Genomic DNA, 23,760 nt, shown 5'->3' on the forward strand with positions numbered 1-23,760 from the left:
TGCGCAGTTGATGTTATTGTGACTGTCGGGGCGGCGGACCCGGATGCTGTGGCTGCGGCCGAGGAGATGGCGGAGTTTGAAGGGGTGGCTGCGGCCCCGGGCCCATCTGCTGGGTCGACTTTCAGGGGCCGCGGCGCAGTGACAGGCTTCTGCGAGCGAGACCAGCAGGTGGAGGCGGTGCAAAGGGCCCTGGTGGAGGTGCTGGGGCCGTACGAGCCTCTCCTGAGCCGGGTGCAGGCAGCCCTGGTGTGGGAGCGGCCAGCCCGGAGCGCCCTGTGGTGCCTGGGGCTGAACGCGGCTTTCTGGTGAGAGACATGGATGGACCCTCGGGAACTCAGCGTGGCGCGAATTCGTCGGGTTTCCTTGGGGGTGCTCCCTCTGATCTGCCGCGTCTTTCCTGGACGCACTGGCTGCTCTCTGTACTGGTCTCGTTGTACCTCTCCTGCTTCGACCCCATCCCACCTCCCTGATTGACCTGCATCCTCACCCTGTCCCCGCACGCCCAGCCGGGGAGCTACTCGCCCCGTACGTTGGAAGGCGCCTCTTAGCTGGGATCTATGAGGACTCCACTTCCTCTTCCTTGTCTTGGATGCTCCCGTGTGCAAACTGTCCCCGGAGATGTGAGTCGCTCTCTTGGGAGTGGAGGCAGGTGTTGAAAGAGCACGGTCCCTAGGTTGGTGAGAAAACCAGCTGGAGTGGTTAGCGTGAATTGGCAGGTGCAAGGTTTTTCTCGCCCACTGCTGGAAGTTTGTGAAGTCGGCTTCACGGTGTCAGCTTCCTGAGCTGAGATGCAAAGAAAATTAGGAGATTGAGAAAGAAGAAGAAGAACTCTAACACTTTTGAGGGAGCTATTGTGAGTTTTCAGAGCCACTTAGGATTGCAACTTGCAAGAGTAACCAGCAGGGAGATTAGGGTGTCTGATGGTGGCTGGCTGGTGATGTGTGCATTCTCAGCTGGCCTGGGGCGCTGCACTTCTGCTGAAGTATCTGTGTGTGTGCTGCTGTTTTGGGAAAACGGAGCAGCTCCTGCCGTTTGTCACCCAAAGTGGACGGAGGTGGCCATAGGATCTACCAGGCTCATGTGAGTTTGTGAGCAATAAGGAAGTGTTAGGAATCCAGTTCCAAGGGACACATAGGAAGCATAGCCTGACAACAAGGGTTGTTGTTTTTAAAATGGGACTTCCTCAAATCAAAGCATTTACCTTTCTCTTGTTTGAAGAGGGTTTTTGGTGAGGCACATTCGCTGACGGGAAGCTGCGAAGTTAACTTTCTCCCAGCTTGAAGGAAAGCCAGGCTTAAAGGTGTTCTGGCTGTCTTTGGGTGTCTTGCTTCCACAGCCCTCAGCGATCTGGATGACAACTTTTTCTTCTACAACCCTCACTTTTTGGTTCCACCCTTCCTTGACACTCCCCCCCACACACCTTCCCTGCCCTTGAACTACCTAGCTCCTCATTCAGGGGTGTTTACCCAGCAGAGCCCGACTTCCTCCGTGGCCTTAATACTGCCTGGAGAAAGTTGATTCTCATTAAATGAGTTTGTGTCAGTGTGACTGGCTGATAGAAAAAACAAGTTTATTTTTTAACTTGTTTTTTTGAAAGATGGGATTAGAGATAAAAGAGCGAGAAACAGAGATCTTCCATCTGCTGGTTCACTCTCCCCACAAAAGGCTTCAAGGGCCAGGGCTGGGCCAGGCTGAAACCAGGAGCCAGGAACTTCCTCTGCATCTCCCACAGGGATACAAGGGCCCAAGTGCCTGGACCATCCTTGGCTGCTTTCCCAGGTGCCTTAGCAGGGAGCTGGAATAGATACAGAGCAGCTGGAACTCAAACCACTGCTTGTAAGGGGCGCTGGTATTGCAGATGGTAGCTTAGGTCACTATGCCACAGTGCTGCACCCCCCCTTTTTTTTCTTTTAAAGTCTTATTTTTATTGAAAAGCAGATTTATAGAGAGAAGGAGATATGGAAAGAAAGATCTTCTGTCCTCTGGTTCACTCCCCAAGTGGGCTCGGTAGCTAGAGCTGAATTGATCTGAAGCCAGGAGCCAGGAGCTTCTTCCAGATCTCCCATGTAGACACAGGGTTCCAAGGCTTTGGGCCATCCTCCACTGCTCTCCCAGGCCACAAGCAGGGAGCTGGATGGGAAGTGGAGCAGCTGGGGCACGAACTGGAGCCCTTGTAGGATCCTAGTGCATGCAAGATGAAGATTTGGCCACTAGGCCAATGCACCGGACCCACAGTGCCAGACTTTTAAATGAGTTTTCAAATTTTATTTGAAAGAGAGAGAGCTTCCATCCCCTGATCGACTCCCCAGATGCCTGCAGCAGGTGGAACTAGGCCAGGCCAAAGCCAGGAGACCAGAACTTAACCTAGGTCTCCCACCTGAGCTTTAGGGGACCCGGTGCTGGAGTGATCACTGCTGTCTCCCTGCATTCTTGTTAGTAGGAAGGTGAAGGTGGGAACTGAGCTGGGATGCCCACTCAGGAGCTTTCCTGTGGGATGCAGGTGTCCCAAGGAACATCTTAAACCACTGGACCGAATGCCCACCCCTGACTGAAATGCATTTTTAAGATTTGTGGAAAGGCACATCTACAGAGAGACAGAAAAATCTTCCATGTATTTGTTGGTTCACTCCCCAAGTGGCTACGACGGCTGGAGCTGAGTGAATCTGAAGCCAGGAGCCAGGATCTTCTTCTGAGACTCCCATGTGGGTGCAGGGTCCCAAGGCTTTGGGCTGTCCTGTGCTGCTTTCTCAGGCTACAGGCAGGGAGCTGGATGGGAAGTGCAGCAGTCAAGACACAAGCCGGCACCCATATGGGATCCCGGTGCTCAAGGGGGGAGGGTTAGTCAATTGAGTCATCATGTCAGACCCTGAAATGCATTGTACGCCAAAATTTTTACAAATGTAAGCAAGCATTTGATGGCTTATAGATGATGTTATTTCTGAGGAGAGAACTTTCCGCATACCCCTTGCCTGAGAGATTCCTGAAGCTGCATTTGAGGTTGGGGTCTGCTGGTAACAGCTCGCTGCTGTGCCTGCGATCCACCTGTACATGGTAACAGTGATCTTTAACTTGCTGGTCCCCATCAAGGTGGACTCCAGGTTGCTAGGTTAGGTTTGCACTCTTACCCAGAACCCCCTTTTGTACTGCTCTTCTCTTACTGTATGATTGTGGTTGGGCGTTACCTCTAGCCTTTCCTGACAGCTCAGCTCTGGCCCTCCAAAACACAGTTCTCCTGTTAAGATTCCCTTCCCCGACACTCTGGGAAGGTGGCAAGAGAAATGGTAACACGAGGGTCTGGGTAGGCCATTTACAGAGAGGTGTCCTACTGAAGAATGGTGCAAAGAGTGTGAAGCCCCTGGAGACTGGGGTAGACCGGCATTGGGGTTCACAGAATGGTCTAGGGGCTAGTGAGTGTCCCTTGGAGGTAGTTTGAGGTTTAAACAGAAAGTTCAGACTTCATGTCCAAGTCATGTATTGTTGGGCAGGCTTGGTAGCATCTCCAGAAAAACGTCCATGGAACGCTTAGGCACTTTTTTTTTTTTTTGTAAGATTCATTTATTTTTATTGGAAAGAAAGATCAGATTTTCATAGAGAAGGAGAGACAGAGAGAAAGATCTTCCATCTGCTGGTTCACTCCCCAAGTGGCCACAACAGTCAGAGCTGAGCCAATCCAAATCCAGCAGCCAGGAGCTTCTTCCAGGTCTCCCACGTAGGTGCAGGTTCTCAAGGCTTTGGGCCATCCTCAACTGCTTTCCCAGGCCACAGAGTGGAGCAGCCAGTGCCTGTATGGGATCCCAGCGCTTAGAAGGTGAGGATTAAGCCATTGAGCCATCCGGCTGTGTCCGCTTTTAGGAATTTAAATTGTTTCGAAAAGAGAGGAGTGTCATTGACCCAGACCAGAAAAAATCAAACCTGAAATAATGTTTCTGTCATGAGCTGTTGGTGTAATGGCACATCATTTACTGAGGCATTTAGAAGCAATGGAAGACTGGATAGAAGTGCAGAAAAGCCTGGGATTCAAGTGGATGACTTCCACTGCTCTGTTTTTCTCTCACGGTTTTCCTGTAGCTGTGAATGTGCTCCCCTCACAGCTCAAAAAAAGCTAAAGCCTAGAGCTCCTTTATCCCAGGACTGCAAGGCTCTCCTTGTCGGCCTTCAGGTTGCAGAGGGGTTAGGGTGTGTCACCTGCCACAGGTCTTGCAGCCCAGGTGACTGGTGGCGGCTCTGTCGATACTGTCTCTGGGAATGTCAGGCCCTGTATTCCATTAGCCTCAACCCCAACTGTGAGTAATGGGGGAAGAATTTGATGGTCAGCCAGAGTGCATCCTGACAGGCTCAGCAAAGAACAGGTCCGGCTGACTCCTGGGTTGGAGTCATACAGCCAGACCTGAGCGGAGGGCCAAGAACCCCTGGGAACGGGGGTGAAGGGTGTGAGCTCCAGGCCGCCTTCCCGTATGGTGAAGAACACCCGGAAGGCTGCAAGACCCCGAGCTCCTTTCTTTCCTGTGATTTTGGGGAGCTTTGGATTCGGGGTATGGACTGAGAGACTGGGGCCCTGCTGTACTGCCTGTTGGCATCTGCTCTTACAGTCACTACTTGGAGTTAGCTCCAGTAAGCTGGGAACAGACAATCTGTTTCCACCAATTGAAAAAAAAAAGTGGGTTAGGGTGAGGGGGTGGGATGTGGCTCTTCCCTCTAAAAGACAAACAGAAAAATTACTTGAGAAGCGATTAAGAGTATTCAGAAAGTCTGACTTAGAAAGTTGGAATTTGAGGGGCCAGCACCATGGCTCAGAAGGTTAATCCTCCACCTTCAAGCTCTGGCATCCCATATGGGAACCAGTTCATGTACTGGCTTTCTTTTTTTAATTATATTTTTGGCAATCTTTACATAGTTAATTAGGGTAAAAAAGGTTCAAGGGCTATAGGAAAGTGGGTAAGACTATTATTTCCATATTGTTTCCTTCATGTTTAAAGGGGGGTATTAAGGGAGAAGGCCCACCCAATTTCCCACCCTCCCCAGGTCCCGGATGTAGGGCATGCTCCGAGGTTCTTGCTCAAGTGGTTTTGATAATTCACCAGTTACGAATCGCTGCCAATCTTGCCATTCCAAGCACGATGAGGTCTTCGAAGAATCCACTGATTGACATAGTCCATCATAGAGTCTTCGTTTGCCCCATATTTCGCTGCCAACATATAGCTCAGATGATTGATTGACCTGTTCTGTCTTCTGTCTTTTCTTGGTTAGGGTTCTGAGTCCAGCATTTCGATTGGGGTGATCTCCAAAGAAACTTTGTCTGAGGTGTTCTCAGACCAGATTCTTGTATGTACTAGCAAGTACGGGGCCCGGCACAGTCCATTGCCCTGATCAGCTGGTGGTTGCGATCGCTGGGTTGGTTCTGTTTTCAGCCCCGACTTCCACTTTCTACTAAAATAAATCTTAAAAAAAAAAAAAAAAAAGGGATGAGGAAGAAGAGATGTAAGAAAGGGCCCATTTAAATGAGATTTGTTCTATAGGGGGAAAAAACAATTACTTGTGAAACAGCTGAGTAGGTGTGCCTGATGCTAGCATTTGGGGGGCTCTGTGGCCTCTGTACCAGGACGTCTTGGCTAAGGTTGCTGCCAGGAGGAGGCTGCGGTCCCTTGGCTTTGGGGAGTCCGTCCCCACGGTAAGGCTGCTTCTTCCCCTGTGTAGCGTACAGTGGGTCCTCTGGGTCCTCAGCGGCCAGCCAGTTTCATTTCAGCTTTCCCGCAAGCAACAGCTATCACTCCATGGCAGAGGTTGGCTTAATTCTTTCCTTGTAAATTACCAGTGTCTGGTTCATTAACTAGTGACAAGTGCTGTGTAATAATGGGCTAACTGTCCCTGTGGGTTGGGAAGCTTTGTTCTGAAGTGCCTGTCAGACAGGCTCCCTCCGTGGAAACAAAGGGACCAAGAAATGACATCTTAGGCTAAAAACAGTCATGGGCCACTCCTGATCATAACATACCCTAGCTTACCTGGATGAGTAGTCTGCAATTATGGCGTAATTATCCTAGAAAACGCTGTTTGGTTGTAGAATTTCTCATCTTGTTTGGATACCATGTTGCTCTTCTTACATAGGAAGGTAGTTTCATTGGGTTATAAACCCCTATTAAAGTGGAGGTACAGTCTGTACAAGAGGAAAAATAATAGTGACTAACAGTTTCATCTTCACTAGTAATTTAAAAATGCAAATGGAAGCAAGTTACTAATTTCTGCTTATTCAGTTTGAAAATTTAATAATATTTATGTGTGGAGCAAATGCAGAAAACTGAGCTTATGGCTGATAGAAATATAGGTTAGGTAGCCTTGTTTGGAAAGCAGTCTGAAGGCTGATGCTAAAATACTTCAAAGGTTTCCATCTTTTCCAAGGCCAGGAAATGAGCGGTTGCTGATAGATAAGGTGTCTTTGGGCGTAACACATGTTCGAACACCAGATAATGTATTACGTTGAGTCAGTCAACCTCATACAGTGAGTTTTAGGGACCCCAGACTCCAGGAATAAAGCTGTCATTTTAAAAAGCTCATGCTTTTTGACCCAGTAATTCTTCAGCGTTTGTCACAGCAACAAAGATTTATGCTTAATGAGATATACTCCAGCTTTTCTTCATTACATCAGAAATTAGAAACATCTGAGCTTAAGGAGAAGCTTTAAAGAGTGGAGATGCAATCATTTTTAAAAGTTTTTCAGACTTTTTTGGCAATGTGAAAAAATGTGTGTGTATTATAAAGTGTAAAAGAAGGTTTTAGGGCCCAATGCGATAGCCTAGCAGCTCAAGTCCTTGCCTTGCATGCGCCGGGATCAAATAACGCCAGCAGTTCTGCTTCATCCAGTTCCCTGCTTGTGGCCTGGGAAAGTTGAGGACGGCCCAAAGCTTTGGGACTCTGCACCCATGTGGGAGACCCTGAGGAAGTTCCTGACTTCTGGCTTTGGATTGGCACAGCACCGGCCGTTGCAGCTCACTTGGGGAGTGAATCATCAGACAGAAGATCTTCCTCTCTGTCCCTCCTCCTCTCTGTATATCTGCCTTTCCAATAAAAATAAGAAAATCTTAAAAAAAAAAAAAAAAAAAAAAGGTTTTTAAACCAGAAATGTTGTCTACTTCTACAGCGTTTTCCTAAACGATTTTTTTATGACAGAAATAATCAGTGTTCACATTGTAGGCTGTGCTTGTGAATGGTTGATGGTCTTTTATGAAAAGGCTGATATTATGTACTTTTAAGTGTTTTCCAGTTTATGGCCAGTTTTTGTGTCTTTGACTCTTTCCGACCCCCTCTGTTGCCTTGAGGCAATTCCTAGATAGCACATCTTTTAATCTATAGATACAGCTTAAAAAATTGGGTCTCTTAAAGACCATTCCCATCACCATACATGTAAAAGTTGTAGCAATTTCCAGTCAGAGTTCACCTGTCCAGCCTTGTGGTTGATGTTGTGACTCTTTGTTTTGATGAGGTTCATGTGCCGTTGTCCCGCGGAGGGTGCTGCAGGCTGGCTTTGCTCACTGTGCCCTGTGGCTCAGCTGTGTCCCCGTTCGCTCTGTAATTGCCTACAAATTGGTGGTTGGAGCTCACAGCTTGATCAGATTGTCTCAGAGATAGAGATGTACGAATTTCACTTTTATCTTTATTTGTGGACTTTCTTTTGACTCTTGGCACTCGTTTTCACATGGGAAGCTCTCATGCTTATTGTAGTTGCTGAAAATGTATCTTTTTTTTTAAAGATTTATTTATTTTATTACAAAGTCAGATATACAGAGAGGAGGAGAGACAGAGAGGAAGATCTTCCATCCGATGATTCACTCCCCAAGTGAGCCGCAACGGGCCGGTGTGCGCCGATCCGAAGCCGGGAACCTGGAACCTCTTCTGGGTCTCCCACGTGGGTGCAGGGTCCCAAAGCTTTGGGCCATCCTCGACTGCTTTGCCAGGCCACAAGCAGGGAGCTGGATGGGAAGTGGAGCTGCCGGGATTAGAACCGGTGCCCACATGGGATCCCGGGCGTTCAAGACGAGGACTTTAGCTGCTAGGCCGTGCCGCCGGGCCCGAAAATTATCTTTTTTAGAGAGAGAGAGAGAGCCATCTTCCATCTACTGGTGTATTCTCCGATGGTCACAATAGCCAAGGCTGGGCCAGGCCAAAACACCAGGAGCCAGGAACTCCATTTGGGTGACAGGGACGCAAATACTGGAGCAAACTTTTGATAGTTTTCCAAGTTGCATTAGGAATGAGCTGGTTCTCCAAATTTGGGATGCCAGCATCACAGGCAGCAACTTAACCCACTAGTTACGTCGCCCCCTGCCTGTTGTCTTAACAGAATTCTACGTAGCTCTGTCACGTTGTTGGCCTACGTGAATATAAATTGCAGACTAAACTAACTCCAAGGAACTCTCTTTTATTTTTCTGCCATCCTTCACAATCTCATGTCTTCATTATGTCTTGTAAATAGTTGTCCTTGTATAGATTTATTTCTTTATTACAGATTTATTTATTTGAAAGGGAGAGTTGAGTAAGCCCTCTCATCCTCTGGTACACTCCCCAAATGGCCACAACAGCTGGAGCTGGGCCAATCCAAATCCAGAAGACCTGAGCTGCTTCTGTGTCTCCCGTGTGTGTGTCTGCAGGGGCCCAAGAACTTGGGTCATCTGCTGCTTTCCTAGGCACATTAGTGGGGAGCTGGATTGAAAGTGAAGCAGCTTGGGCTTGACGTGGTGGTCTAGTGGCTAAAGTCCTTGCCTTGAACACACCAGGTTCCCCTATGGACACCGGTTCTAATCCCAGCAGCTCCACTTCCCATCCAGCTCCCTGCTTGTGGCCTGGGAAGGCAGTCAGGGATGGCCCAAGGCCTTGGAACCCTGCACCCGTGTGGGAGACCTGGAAGAGGTTCCTGACTCCTGGCTTCGGATTGGCACAGCACTGGACGGAAGATCTTCCCCTGTCTCTCCTCTTCTGTATATCTGACTTTGTAATAAAAATAAATAAATCTTTAAAAAAAAAAAAAGTGAAGCAGCTGGAACTTGAACCAGCACTGGTGTGGGATGCTGGCACTGCAGGTGCTGGCATTATAGTTCTGGGCCCTGAAGTCTCAGTGGGGAGGAGGACAATGGTGTTTTCCTGCCAGCAACCCCTGAGATCACCAAGGGGGTGAGGCAATGGCCGGAGACAGCCTGATTGGACATGTCCCTTTATTGTAAAGCAAACACAACTTATGTAGACTAGGAAAGGGGAAGGCAGAAGGGTGGTCCCAGATAGTCCTCCCACCCAACAGTAACATTGTAACTGGCTAGAAGGCTTGTCTATCTCTTAGGACCCTCCAGCCAAGTCACAGGTCACACACAGCTGGAAGCTGTGCCTCAGGTCATGGGCAGGTTAACAGCTAAATCTCACCCACCAGCTAGCATGCAGGGATCCAGGGGCCACAGGCAGGGAGCTGGATGGGGAGTGGAGCAGCTCGGATTAGAACCGGTGTCCATCTGGGATCCTGGCATGTGCAAGGCGAGGACTTTCGCCCCTAGGCTACTGTGCCGGGCCCTGTGTCTCAATTCTATCAGACTGCTTCTGCTTCCTTAGCTGGAGCTTGCTAGCTCGCCATCCTCTCTGAAGGTCCTTCCTCACCTCTTTTTGCCCCTATTTCTTTACCATCTGCTGTCCAAATCTGAGTTTGTCTTCTTTGTTACTACCATGTTAGTTGTATATTTGTTCTAAGCGCACATGCACAGCTTGGGAGAGGGGTTCATGTCTTTTTCCGACAACAGAATTGCCCATGTACATACAGTAGCACTCAGTAAATGTTGGGTTGAGGTACCGTTCATGAGGATGGAATGTAGAGGCTGCGGGAGGGCACAGAAACCATCCAGGTCTTGGGGAAAGCGATTTTACTGCCATTGCAGAAAACCAGCCTTGCTAGGCAAGCCCTGTGTCCTCTTCCCACCCCAGTTGCTATTTGTGTTAGTGATCACACGCTGGAAACCCGAGAGCACGTAGCCTGGCTCCCCTCCCTAGAAAGCTCTTTCAGGTGCTCTGGAGAGAACAGCTGGCCTGTCACAGCCTCCTGCTGGCACTGGGAGGGCAGCAAGCTGGGGGATAAGGCACTCGGCTTTGGCGTTGGCTTTGCTGAGTTTGCCCATTTGTTGGGATGATGCCCTGGCTCTGTGGAGGGAATTAACATCCTGGGGCTGCTTTAAGGGTTTGTTGCTGTTAAGCTGCTTTCATCCTTTGATCTCACGCGTAATTACAGAGGGATGGAAAAATTAGAATAGGATTGTCATTGGTGACTGCATTTCTAAATACTTTGTCTTCTTTCATCCCTCATTCTTTGTTTGGTTTTAGAAATTGTCATTTAAAAAATTATACTGAGATGGGCCTGGTGTGGTAGCCTAGTGGCTAAAGTCCTTACCTTGCATGCACCGGGTTCCTATATGGGCGCTGATTCTAATCCCAGTGATCCCACTTCCCATCCAGCTCCCTGCTTGTGACCTGGGAAAGCAGTTGAGAACAGTCCAAAGCCTTGGGACCCTGCACCCATATGGGAGACTTGGAAGAGGTTCTGGGCTTCTGGCTTCAGATTGGCTCAGCTCCAGCCGTTTTGTGGCCACTTGGGGAGTGAATCATCAGACAGAGATCCTCTCTGTCTCCTCCTCCTCCTCCGTGTATCTGACTTTTCAATGAAAAGAAATAAAATCTTTTAAAAAATTTGTACTGAGATGGGCATTTAACCAAGAGTCAGCATGCCTATGTCCAGGGGTGGGCCTTGTGACACAGCTGATTAAACCCTGGTTTGGGACACTTAGATCCCACAGAGTTACCTGTTCAAGTCCTGGCACCTCCCCTTGTGATCGGCTTCCCTGCACACCTGGGAAGCAGCACATGCTGTTCCGAGTCACTGGGTTCCTGTGCTGTCGCGGGAGAACCAGCTAGAGTTTCTGGCTCCTGACTTCAGCCTGGCCCAGCCCTGGCTATTGTGGGCATTTTGGGGAATGAACCAGTGGATGAAGTTTCTCTGTCTCAAATAAATAAACTAATTAAAATTATACAACTTAATGGGTGAATGCAGCAAAATTATTAAGACAGCAAAAAAAATGACTAGAGGCTAAAGATAACCATCTGTGTATCTCTATATTCATGTATATGCCCAGGTGGAGTTTTTGGTTTTGGTTTTTATGATGCAGGAGTTGTACTCTTAGTATTGTCCTGTGTTTATGTCAAGTCATTTGGCCATGTGTCCTGTTGAGAAGAGGTCATTACAGATGCATCGATTTCTAACCAAACCTTGGTTATTTTGTAAAAATAGCTTTATTGCTTTATTTATTTGAAAGGCAGAGCAAGAGAGAGAAGCGAGAGGGAGCAAGAACAGGAACGCTTGCGTCTGCAGGGTTTCTCCCAAATGGCAGTAAAGGCCAAGGCTGAATCGGGCTGAAGGCAGACGCCTGAACCTCCACCCCAGTCACCCGTGGGGTGGCAGAGCCCCAAGCACTTGGGCCTTTTTCCGTTTCCCTCCCAGGTGCATCAGTTAGAGTGCTGGGTGGCAAACAGGGCGGCTGGGACTTGAACCGGCATTCATGTGAGATGCCAGCATTGCAGGCATCAGCTTATCTTGGGCATCACAATGCTGGCCCCATCTTGGACCATTCTTACTCTGATCAATTGCAGTTGTAATATGTAGCTAATAACATTGTTACTTTGTACAATTGCATGGAAGTGGGGCTACTGGGATTAGAACCAGCACCCATATGGGATCCCAGCATGTGCAAGGCGAGGACTTTAGCCACTAGGCTACCGCGCCAGGCCCAAAAGTTTTGTTGTGTTTGAGAGGTAGAGAGAGAGCAGGAGCTAGCAGATGGGCAGAGTGAGTGAGCTCCTGACTGCTGGCTCAGTTCCCAAGTGTCTGCTATGGCTGGGACAGTGCTAGCAAAGCTGGGAGCTGGGCACCCAAGATTCCAGTGCAGGGGATGGGAACCCAATTATTTGGATAATCACCAGCACTGCCCGGAAGCTGGATTTAGGTGCTGAAACTGGGAATTGACCCACATACTTGGTTGTAGAATGCAGGTATCAACCAGGAGGCTGAGTAAACTCCCACTCGTATTTTAGTGAGAGTGTTTGCATCTGGATTCCTAAGGGATATTGGCCCAAAGTTTTCGCATAGCCTTATTCTCAGCATCAGAATAATTTTGACCTCACAAAATAAAATGTACCAACACTCATGCGTTTTTATCTATATTTATTTAAAAGGCAGAAAAAATACCAACAGGACTCAGTCTCCTACGCACCAGATCACAGATAGTGCTGGGCAGGCCAGAGTCGGGAGCTGACAGTCTGTCACCTGGGTGGAGGGATCCAACTTCATACCACCCTTCTGGGCGCACATCAGCAGGACACTACAGTTGGCAACAGAGCCGGACCTCAAGCGCAAGTGTTCCAAAGTAGGATGCGCTGGACCAAATACCCGCACCCCCACCGAAACGCTCTTTAATGCCTATCAAGTCAGTGCCAGCACAGCGAAAAAAGAAACCCCCTGGAGTTCAAGTCTACCACTCGCAGCCTGCGGTGCGGTGCCCATTTCTTGAAGTGAACTTGACTCGGTAATGGTCTCCTTCGGGCTTTCCTTTCTCGCAGGTTCCTGGCGCTGACTTCCCTCCGTCTGGTGTTCCTACTTGCGTTTGGCCTGATGATCATTGTGTGTATTGATCAGTGGAAGAACAAAATTTGGCCTGAGATGAAAGGTGAGTCTCACAGCATTTGGAATACTCAGAGGCAGGAAGGGGTCTCTTCTCAGCTCTGTACCTTTAGTTTTGGGGGGGTTCCCTCATCGGTAGTGGAGCTGGGGCTCTCATTTGAAGGGTTTGCTTCAGAGGACACTTGCAGCGCTCGTGATGCTGCGTTGGTGGTTCCATGGAACTGGTCCGGCCTTCCCACGGTTGGGAAGCTCAGGAAGTGTGTTGTTCCCCACGTTTTGACGGGGGACATTCTTGCCAGCTTAATTGCCCTTGGGAAGAAGTGACCTTTAGTTTTTTTTGTTTTTTTTTTTTTTTTTTAGAGTGCATTTTATTTTATTGGAGGAGTTGAAAAGGAAATATACACACTTTTCTATGAAATACGTGCCTGTTCTATGAAAATTCTTACCATTGATACAAACGTATTAGGGTTGGCATCATTGTGCTGTGCTCCCTGGTACAGTATATTCTTTTTTTTTTTTTTTTTAATTATTTATTATTTAACTTCAGTAATTACATTGTATTATGTGACACAGTTACATAGATACTTGGGTTCTCCCCACCCCTCCCCAAACCCTCCCACCATGGTGGATTCCTCCACCTTATTGCATAACCACAGCTCAAGTTCAGTGACCTTTAGTTTTGATTTTTTGATTTTTGTTTGTTTATTTTCCAACAATTCTCTTTGGATACCACATCTTTACTCCTGAAGCAATATCAATTTACCTCTCAGGAATTTCTTTAAAATTTTTTTAAAGATATTATTTATTTTTATTGGAAAGGCAGATATACAGAGAGGAGGAGATACAGAGAGGAAGATCTTCTGTCTGATGGTTCACTCCCCAAGCGGCCGCAATGGCTGGAACTGAACCAATCCGAAGCCAGGAGCCGAGAGCTCTTCTCCGGATCTCCCACGTGGGCGCAGGGTCCCAAAGCTTTGGGTCATCCTCTACTGCTTTCTCAGGCCACAAGCAGGGAGCTGGATAGTAAGTAGGGCAGCCAGGATTACAACCAGTGCCCATATGGGATCCCAGCCCATGCAAGGCGAGGACCTTAACTGCTGCGCTTTCGTGCCGGGACCCTAAATTGTTTTGATCTAATTTTAATTTCTTTGAATTTTTGAGGCAGTCAGCCTTTGTAAGTTACAGCAAATGCCCTAAGATCAGGTTTCTCCTTCAACGACTGAACATGCATGGACTAGACATATCCACATACATAAACATATGGACAGTTAAATGACAGATGCAGAGCAGTATCAGAGATGTCACACTGCCGTGTGTGACCCAAATATTTGTCCTGTATTTTGGCCGTAGCTTAAGAAATGAGTGAAATCATTATTTGGACAGGTGGAGAGAAAGTGTATCCAGAGGGGTTCCTGCCTCCATTATCCTAACAAGCACAATTAAAAAAGAATGAGGGCCCGGCGGCGTGGCCTAGCGGCTAAAGTCTTTGCCTTGAACGCGCTGGGATCCCATATGGGCGCCGGTTCTAATCCCGGCAGCTCCACTTCCCATTCAGCTCCCTGCTTGTGGCCTGGGAAGGCAGTTGAGGATGACCCAATGCTTTGGGACTCTGCACCTGCGTGGGAGACCCGGAGGAGGTTCCTGGTTCCCGGCTTCGGATCGGCGCAGCACCGGCTGTTGCTCTCACTTGGGGAGTGAATCATCGGACGGAAGATCTTCCTCTCTGTCTCTCCTCCTCTCTGTATATCTGACTTTGTAATAAAAATAAATAAATCTTTAAAAAAAAAAAGAATGAGAGCAGAAAACTGATCGCTGTGTTTAGAATGAAGAGTTCGTTAGAGAACCAGGTGGCTTTCAAATACATAAATAAATCTTTAGAAAAAAATAGCTGGGCAATAAAGCCTGTTTGGGTTAGATCTTCTGAGGCCTTGCAGTAAAAGCTGGAAGTTTAGGCTTTATTCTGTAACTAGTGGGTGTTCTTTGGGATGTCCTGAAATCAGCGCCTCCTGCTGAGGTGACGGGATGAGTTTGCTAACATTAAGTTAGGACCACGTGGAAGGGAGCTGGGAAGAGGGCTACCTGTTGGAGGGGACTTGTGGCATTGTCCTTGTGCGAAGTGGTGAGAGAAGTGTGGTAAAAACAAAGGTTGGATGGCTTGAAGAGGTTTGAGGAAGATGCATCAAGACCAGTAATGGTTGGCCTGGGAAGCAGAAGAATACAAACTACTGTTGCGACTTCACAGGTCAGAAGGGGCAAGAGGCGTGCAGTCCGCCGATGACAGCAGGGACTTGCCTGGGAGTGTGAGTGAGGAAAATGGTCATTGGTGAGGCATTGGCATGCTATTAAAACCAGACCAGAGAGCAGTGTTTAAATACATCCCCATCCTGTTTTATAGAGACTTCAAGGAATCGTGTAGTTCATGTGCTTGATTTATGGCTGGTGAACGGCAAGAGATGATGTTGTTTGGAGCAGATAATGGGTCCCTTTAAAGAGAACAGGCAAATTTATAGGATTGGCATCCTTACATCATGCCACAGCAGCCTGGCATGCTCAAGGGGTGGGATGGACCGTTTTACTCAGACACCTCTGCTCTCAGCAGAGGTCATTAGAACGAGACTCCCTTGTCCCCTTCCCCCACCCGACATGAAGAAACGAACAGAAAGAAGGCATTGTTCCCTTGTCCCCAGCTCCCTGACACTGACAGTGTAACCTGGTGTCTCCTTTGTGTTGGATTTTACTGTTTTCTCTCCCCAAAACCTGTTAAAACATGAGCTGTCAGACCAACAGCCTAACATTCTTGTGTTTAGTTTTTCCTACCAACTAATGCTGGTGTTTGTTTTAATATTGTAGTGCCAAGACCCGACGCGTTAGACAATGAGAGGTACGGACCACTGATCCCTTCTTTGTCGCTCTGATTGACTCTTCTATAATAATCCAGTTATGTGTTGCTAACCCGTGCTCTGGACCCAGTGTAAGCGGAGAATGTGATCTGCTCCAAGTATTTGTTTTAGCAAGTCCTAGAGTTGAGGCAGCAGCACGCTGAGAGGGGCCGGTGTGCTGTGAGCAGTAGGAGTCCCACGAGAGCAGTGTCCTAGTGCCCCATCCCCTGACGTGCCAGGGTGTTCACAGCAGTGTGCCCCAGTGTGAAAACAGAGAGACGGCTGATTCTGTCTGCCTCCCGGTTTTTCTGCCAGGTCATGTAGTGTTTTCTGTGACCTCTGGCTATTTAAAGATGCTGGTCAGAAAACACACTGGTTCCTGGCATCGGCCAATGCCAAAGATTCTGTTTGTGTCTTACAGTTCCCACTTTCATTGCTCAGTTCATCCACCCCTTATGTTTGGTCTGAGGAGTTTTCTCTACTGTGGTTAGTTTTGGATTTGCTGTATTCGTTTTCCCTCTGAGGGGCGCATCCCTCTGCTCTCCCTCCCTGCCCCCGGCAGCAGTGGTGGCCATCGGGCTGTGCTGTTCTTTGCCCCCGGGGGACAGAAGTCCCAATGAACCCCAGTGGCCTGAGTACAGGGGGAGAAAGACTTCCAGGGCCCTGGTGCTGGTGGCAGGTTTACACACGTGGCCTGGGCTGCTTGCTCACAGGGTGGAGTTGTCAGAACAAGTTTCGCCTCCCTGTCCCCAAATTCAAGTTTCAACCTGGAGAGCCGGGAAGAGTCACGCTTCCCCTCCTGAGCACCTGGGACTAGCCACTCCCCAACCCTGTTCAGACCACAGGCAGCCAGATGGGGGGACCCTCAGCACCTTCCTTTCACAGCTCCCCCTTCTCTCTCCCGTAGCTGGGGCTTTGTGCACCCTCGGTTGCTCAGCGTGCCCGAGCTCTGCCACCATGTAGCTGAAGTCTGGGTTAGTGGGACCATTTTCATAAGGAACCTGTTGCTTTTCAAAAAGCAAAACCCAGGCAAGGTAAGACTCTTCCCTTTCTCACTTCCCTCTCCAGCCTGTCAGTTCAGTTCGTGCTAACCCGACATGGCTGTTCTATGGGGTGTCCTCACTGAAGGAAGAAAAGGTTGGGACACTTCCTGGAGGCCAGGGGGGTTGTAGGAAGGGTTCCGTGCAGCCACTGAGACCGCGGGTGTGGCGGGCCTCCAAGGGGCGGTGTGCTCACCCCTTTTCTCAGGCCATGTTCTTGTTCCAAGAGGGGGAAAAGAAAGCTTGCTTGTGTGCATTCTATGTCATTTAAAACATGTGGCAGGCTGTTGGGTTTTTTGGTTTTGTTTTTTTTTTCTTTTTTTTGCTTGTTTGTTTTGTTTTGTTATGTTTTGTTTCTCACTTTGACTTTAAAAAACCCAATGCTAACGCTTGCTTTCAGAGAGAATTTTTGGCTCAGTCCTGTTTGAACCAGTTTTCTGGCATGAAAGGTGTAGCCCTGTGAGGTTAGCTATGTAAAAGCAGTTTGAGTGGAAGGGGTTGGTCCTCCTTTTTCTCCCAAACTGGATATAAGAGTGGCAGCTTTGTCACTGATGTGTCCATTCTGAGTCACATTGCCACATTTCACCCCCACCCCAACCTCCACCATGTGGCAGAAACTTAATGCTGTGTCTCTCTTCCCCCCCAGTTCTGCCTGCTGAGCTGCGGGGTCCTGACCTTTCTGGCCGTCCTGGGTCGTTATGTGCCCGGGCTCCTGCTGTCCTACCTGCTGCGTGAGTATGCCACACACCTACACCATAAGTGTTTCCAGTTACAGCCAGCTCTGGGGCAGAGGGAAGACTTTTGTTGTATTTTGGTTCTTTAGGAAATAACCTTTTCATTTTATGGCCTGTTTAGTATGTTGAAAATACTTTTCTTCTCACCTGTAGTCAGCTCCCCACATATAGTCTTTTTTTTTTTTTTTTAAGTTTAAAAATACATTTAGTGTCATCTACTTGAAAGGCACAAGAGAGAGGTAAAGAGAGAGCTTCCACCATCTGCTGTTTTGCTTTCCAAATACCTGCAGCAGCCAGGGCTGCGCCAGACCACGGCTGGAAGCCTACCCAATAGAGGTCCCATACACGAGGGGCCTGTGCCCAAGCACTTGGGCCGTTGTCTGCTGCCCCCCAGGCGCACTCACAGGAAGATGGATGAGAAGTGGAGTGGCCAGGGCTCACACTGGGACCCCAAGAGCGGGTACGGGTACCACCACCAGCAGCTTCTTCAGTCCACTCTGCCCCTCAAGTCTGTTTCTTCAAGCTTGATCTTAGAAACTGACAAGAGTCCAGTAACACTATATAACCAACTGTACTCAAGCTGCGTGTCCCTGTTCGAGTAGGGAATTAGAGAGTCTGCAGAGCTCTGGCTGCTCTCAGATGTACTCAAGCTGCGTTTCCCTGTTCGAGTAGGGAATTAGAGAGTCTGCAGAGCTCTGGCTGCTCTCAGAGGGCTCCTCTGCGAGGGTCTTTCATGCTGGGGCACCGCCCCAATCCTGGACATTTTTGTAAATGGAGCCACTTGCTGTGGTATGTGCTCTGCTGGTTGGGGACTAGAAGAACTGAGTCGCTCTGCCAGTGCCCACTGTATCTCAGGATCCCACGTGATTTATCGTATAGTTTCTGAGGCATCGCCACCATTTAGCAGTGCTTACAGCTCGTGACACATGCACATGACCACCACCTCGCTCTGTCCGTACTCTTGTTGGGTGCAGCCCTGTTCTAGGCCCTGTGGGTGGCCTAGGCCATGGAAATCCCCCCGCCTTCAATGACCATAAGAAATAAGGAGAACTCTTTCACACCAAGTGTTGAAGCCCTAAGGACACAACAGCACCAGGACAGTGGGATTGGTTTTTGTAGCCCATTCTTCATTTTTCCACCCATTTCCCTGTCTTGGTCCCAGTTGTGTCCATGATGATGTGGCCCCTTGCTGTGTACCACCGACTGTGGGATCGAGCATATGTACGGCTGAGGCCAGCCCTGCAGCGGCTGGACTTCAGCGTCCGTGGCTACGTGATGTCGAAGCAGAGAGAAAGACAGTGTAAGTTGCACATGGGGAGACTTCCTTTCACTTGGGCAATCTGGGGCAGAGAAGAAGCCACTGGGGTGGACATGCAGGTCCCTGAAAGCAGAAAGATGGTACGATTAGGAAACAGCTAGCTCTGTCCCAGGGAATCCTCTCTCTCTCTCTCTCTCTCTTTTTCAAAAAATTTATTTTTATTGGAATGGCAGATTTACAGAAAGAGGGAGAAAGATCTTCTATCCACTGGTTCGCTCCCCAAGTGACCACAACGGCCAGAGCTGAGCCAATCTGAAGCCAGGAGCCTCTTTCAGGTCTCCCACACGAGTGCAGGGTCCCAAGACTTTAGACTGTCCTGTACTGCTTTCCCAGGCCACAAGGAGGGAGCTGGATGGGAAGTGGAGCAGGCAGGACACGAACCAGCGCCCATATGGGATGCCAGTGATGATTAAAACTGCCAAGGACATTCGGATACTGACCAGAGGGACACCCAGCACTGAACTTTTCCGTCTATCTAGTCTCGTCAAGTTGGGTATTTCATTAACCCTTGGCTTCAAAGAGCCCTGCATGTGGTCATCAAGGTCCATCTGCCCATGGGCCAGTCTGATGAATTGTACAAGTCCTTAAAAACCAGATTTTAGGACAAAAATTTTAATTTTTATTTTATTTGAAAAGCAGAAAGAAACAGAAATCTTCCATCTGCTTGTTCACTCTCCACATGCCTGCAGTAGGCAGGGCTGGGACAGGCTGGATGCAGGAGCCAGGTGCTCCATCCAGGGTCCTGCGTAGTGCCTAAGGACTGCAGAGTCTGCATTGTCAGGAAGTTGGATGGGAAGCAGGTCCACCAGGACTCCAATCCAGCGCTCCAACATGGGATGGCCACATCTTCGCCCTACAAAAGCCTGATCTAGTCTTACCACCTTTCTTCTCTCCCAGCCCATCTGAGAATTGCTGGCAAGCCTGATAGCTAGTCATCTGACTGCAATGGAAATGTGCTGGTGTTGGTGCAGGGAGGGACTCTAGGAGAGAGCCAGCCTGGTCCTGTGTTGATAGCTTACACTGTCTCTCGGGCTCAGCATCCTGTCCTTCAGGGTGCAATGGACACTTAGGGCTGCCCTCACAGGGGCTCCTGGCTGTCCTGCTCTGACTTCCTGCCTTGAAAGTTTAATGAGGGGTTTGTCCCTTGAAGAAAAGCCTCAAAGCCGCCTTCTCTGTCTACGCAGTGCGCCGCCGAGCTCTGCATCCTGACCGGCCCACGGACAGTCCCAGCGACAGCGAAGAGGAGCTTGCTGCCTTCTGCCCTCAGGTACCTGGTGGGTGGGAGCTGCGCCGCTGGCTGCTTGTCTTGACTCCCCCTGCTCCCACTCTGGCAGTTCACAGAAGTTACAGGCAGTTCCCTGGAGACCCTTGCTCCCAGGAGCACTGGTGAGGGGAGGAGCTTGCTGGGTCTCTGCAGCCTGGGTAACCAGCACTCCTTCATCCACGTCCCCTTTCACTGCCATGGAAGAACTCCCAAAGCTGTGTTTGTGTGAACTTTTATTTATTTGAAAGGGAAGAGTTAGAGGAGGGGCTGTCTGCTAGTTCACTCCCCCAGATGGCTGCAGTGATCGGGGCTGGGCCAGGCCAAAGAGAGGGGCCAGGAATGCCATCCGGGTCTTCCATGTTGGTGGCAGAAGCCTGAGCACCTGGGCCATCCTTTGCCACTTTCCCAGGCACATTAACAGGCAAGATCAGAACTGGAGAAGCTGAGACTCAACCAGCACTCAAACGGGATAATAGTGTGGCCGATGGCAGCTTAACCACCTGCTCCGTGCTTCTTGCCCCTGATGTGGTCATTGTCTGAACGGCTAACCCACCCTGAGGTCTGGGCAGTGTGTGTGTCTTGCTGCTCACCTGTGGGAAATATGTTCTGAATCAGTGACATGGTAAAGATGGAGACCAAGATTTCTGTCTGCTCCTGGTAGAGCTGGGTCCCTGGGTGGTGCCCAGGGCCAGCTTGTGAGTGAAGGCTGTCACTGCGGGCTGCTCCCGGCGACATCCTCTCCTCAGGCGTGTCGCTCTTCTCTTCCCCTAAGCTGGATGATTCTGCTGTTGCCAGGGAATTGGCCATCACCGACTCCGAGCACTCAGACGCTGAGGTCTCGTGTACAGACAATGGCACATTCAACCTCTCAAGGGGCCAAACACCACTCACAGAAGGCTCCGAAGGTGAGGGCTCCGACTGCTGCTTCTAGGTGTCCCTGGACAGAGGGGACACTGATGCTGCCACCTTCCCGTGTCCCGAGCTGTCCACTAAGGGGCCAACAAGGCACCAGCCCTGTTTGAACCCTTAGTCCGTAAGTGGAGAGGAAAAGCCAGCCATCCCTGTGGGTTTTCCTTTATTCTGGAATCCATGGAGGGAAAAATAGTCATGTGGGGTTAGTGGGGAATGGGGCAGGGAATTGCACTGGGGCTGAGCACTGTGATGGCTCAGACACCCCGTGTGTGTGTGTGTGTGTGTGTGTGTGTGTGTGTGTAGTGCCAGGCGTGTGTGTGGAGTGCTTGGACTGAGCACAACCATGGCTCAGGCACTGCTGTGTTCCCCAGACCTCGATGGGCACAGCGATCCGGAGGAATCCTTTGCCAGAGACCTTCCCGACTTCCCTTCCATCAATGTGGATCCCGCCGGCCTGGATGACGAGGATGACACCAGCATCGGGATGCCCAGTCTCTTGTCCCGTGTGCCAGCAGGCGCCGAGGAGCCCCAGGCGCCCACTGCCCGCCGCGATGAAGCCATGCTGCTTGGTGCTTTACCTGCAGGTTCCAGGCTCACCAGCAGCCTCGCCAGCTTGGTCTCACAGGGCATGATCCAGCTGGCCTTGTCCGGGGCCTCCCAGCCAGGCCCAGCCGGCCCACCAACCCGGAGAGCAGCAAGAGGCCTCCTCCAGGCTCCCAGTTCAGACCTGGACACTGATGCTGAGGGAGATGACTTTGAACTTCTGGACCAGTCAGAGCTGAGTCAGATGGACCCTGCAAGTTCTAGGAGTCACTGAGACAGGACTGCTTTTGGGGATCACTGTGGTTTAGGTTTTTTTCCCCCATCCCACTTAGGGTGACGGGACAAAGGCAGAGTACAGGTCCCATGCCCTGACACACGTATGCCGGGGGGCCTGGCTGACGCACAGAGGCTGCCTTAGTGGGGGACACTCACTCCCCCGTCCCCAGCTGCACCCTCATTTCTGTGCTCAGTCACTGAAGTAAAAGTGTGCCACTTCCCCCAGGAAGGCTTCCATCTGTCACGCTGGTACTTTGGGGACAGAGTAGTCAGGGACATTGCTTCCCCTCCAAGTAGGTGCTGCTGTTTGCTGTTAGGCTCGGGTCCTCTGGGACCCTCAGTGATAGACAAATCCATCCCTTCCTTCCTCCTGTCTCTGCTCCCCGCAGCCCCAAAGACGGACAGCAGCCACGCAGACGGGGTCATCATCTTTTGTTGAAACAGTTTGGTTTTATCAAGTGAGCTTGTCCTTTGGTTCTGCTGCGCAGACCTGCTCCCCACAGCCTGGCCCAGCCCAGGGCTCCAGAGTACTGCTGTGAGGTTGAAGTGATGTGGGTATGATGCAGGGATGAGCCTCTTCCACACCAGCCCAGGCCCTGCAGGTGGGGGCAGCTGGCTGGGAGGAGCCGTGAGCATCCCAAGGTCTCGTGGAATCTTCTGGAGCTGTGTGGTTGTCCTTGGTGCTGCTAAGTCCTGGCTGTGTTGGACCATCACAGCCTGAGCAGTGAGCAAAGCAATACCATACCTACGTCTGGTCCTCGCGCTGCCCTGCTCCTCCTCTGGAGAGGCAGTAACCCCCTGGGGGATGGCGAAGTAGCACTTTACAAGCGGCTCCCTGGCCCTCCTCCCTGGGGCCACCAGCTCCTCTTGCACCAGCTCTTCCTACTCGTCAGTCGGCTCCTTCCCTGCTTTTCAGCTGCTTCCCAGCGTGGCAGGGCCCCCTTGAAGGATGAGCCCAGTCAGCAAGCTGTAACCAGCAGGGACCACTCTGAGGGTCACTTGTTCTGCAGTCCCCCTATTCCCTTGTGAAATCATGTGAGACAAACCCAAAAAGGGTGATTGGCACTAAACCTGTGCCAGTCAGCTCAAGCCAAACCCTGCGTCCCTCTTGCCCTCTACGTGAATCCTTTGCTAATCCTCAGGGACCACTCCCCCTTGACACCCCGGTACTTGGGTGAGGGATGTTGGACAGAGCTCATTTTCACGTGCAGTGTGCAGCCATGTTTGCCCGTGGTTAGTGGACGGGGTGGAGATGGTGAACAGTGCGAGGGGAGGAGCCAGGAGTCCGCTGTGCAGTCACTCACCTTTGTGTGAAGTTAGGGGGAAGGGTGTCCCTCCCCCCGCAGGCTGCTTAGACGGGCTCCGGACACCTTGACGGCTCCTCTGTGAGTTCTGATGTGGGGAAGATGGGAGGTGGGGAAGGAGTGGAATTGTGTGTTCGCATGAATGTGTGCAGCTTCAGGCCGTGGGAGTTGGCAAGAGGGAGGGAAGGAAAGAGAGCAAAACCTTTGAACAGTGTCTTCTTGTACCTGGGGGGATCCTGCTCTGAATCTCCTTCGTCCTCCACTGTGAATTGGGAGTGTGGGGGGTGGGTGCTGGGGAATAAATCTTGTATGAGAACAATCTTCAAGAGACTGATGTTGAACTGATGTCCTGTCTCGATAGATCTTGTCTGTTGCTCTAAGTTCTGATGAATCTGTCACGCTGACAGACTCCTCAGAAGAGGAAAGTCAGGCCCAGGGTTCCCTTTGTGATGGCCAGAGCCACAGTATGAGGCCACGCCCCCTCCTGGGGCACCCAGAGTGTGGTTGGCACTCACCTGGCCTTGAGCCCGCAGTTCCTCCCCAGTCCTCTTCTGCCTTCCCAGGCCACAAGCAGGGAGCTGGATGGGAAGTGGCGCGTTCAAGGCGAGGACTTTAACGGCTAGGCTACCGCGCCGAGCCCCAGCTCTGTACTCTGCTTCTCGGGATTGCCTCCTAAATATGGAAGACAGCCCGGGTTTCCAAGGGTCAGGGAGTACCAGGCTCCTCCGTGGGATTCTGAGCTGCCAAGGACAGCTGCTCTCTGGCCTTCAGATGACCTTAGAAACTAGAAATGCTTATT

General features: G+C 50.3%; 1 protein-coding gene across 3 annotated transcripts; it reads left to right on the forward strand.

The window, feature by feature from the left end:
• Positions 1–23,284, forward strand: RETREG3 (reticulophagy regulator family member 3). Of its 3 annotated transcripts, none has more exons than XR_009246882.1 (9): positions 1–305; positions 12,631–12,737; positions 15,542–15,572; positions 16,478–16,604; positions 17,257–17,341; positions 18,507–18,644; positions 19,847–19,929; positions 20,722–20,831; positions 21,210–21,345. XR_009246882.1 is itself a non-coding variant. In XM_004599122.2 (9 exons), the coding sequence occupies exons 1-9, from the start codon at positions 67–69 to the stop codon at positions 21,653–21,655; spliced, it is 1,389 nt and encodes a 462-aa protein (XP_004599179.2). In that variant the 5' UTR covers positions 4–66; the 3' UTR covers positions 21,656–23,283. The 3 variants fall into 3 exon arrangements, 2 of the variants coding, with proteins under 2 accessions (XP_004599179.2, XP_058531194.1); XM_004599122.2 differs by having other exon boundaries at positions 4–305; positions 20,699–20,831; positions 21,210–23,283; XM_058675211.1 differs by lacking the exon at positions 1–305 and adding an exon at positions 327–620 and having other exon boundaries at positions 20,699–20,831; positions 21,210–23,284.
• The last annotated feature ends 476 nt before the right edge of the window (positions 23,285–23,760 follow it).

This window comes from Ochotona princeps, chromosome 17, assembly GCF_030435755.1.
Source record: "Ochotona princeps isolate mOchPri1 chromosome 17, mOchPri1.hap1, whole genome shotgun sequence".
Taxonomy (NCBI): Eukaryota; Metazoa; Chordata; class Mammalia; order Lagomorpha; family Ochotonidae; genus Ochotona; species Ochotona princeps.

What these genes read in the sequence shown, in the direction of transcription:
- RETREG3 (XM_004599122.2), top strand. Translation starts at nt 67, where the DNA reads ATGGCGGAGTTTGAAGGGGTGGCTGCGGCCCCGGGCCCATCTGCTGGG. An exon ending in GGGCTGAACGCGGCTTTCTG is followed by an intron (nt 306 to 12,630) that starts GTGAGAGACATG and finishes CCTTTCTCGCAG; the next exon opens with GTTCCTGGCGCTGACTTCCC. An exon ending in CCTGCTGTCCTACCTGCTGC is followed by an intron (nt 17,342 to 18,506) that starts GTGAGTATGCCA and finishes TCTTGGTCCCAG; the next exon opens with TTGTGTCCATGATGATGTGG.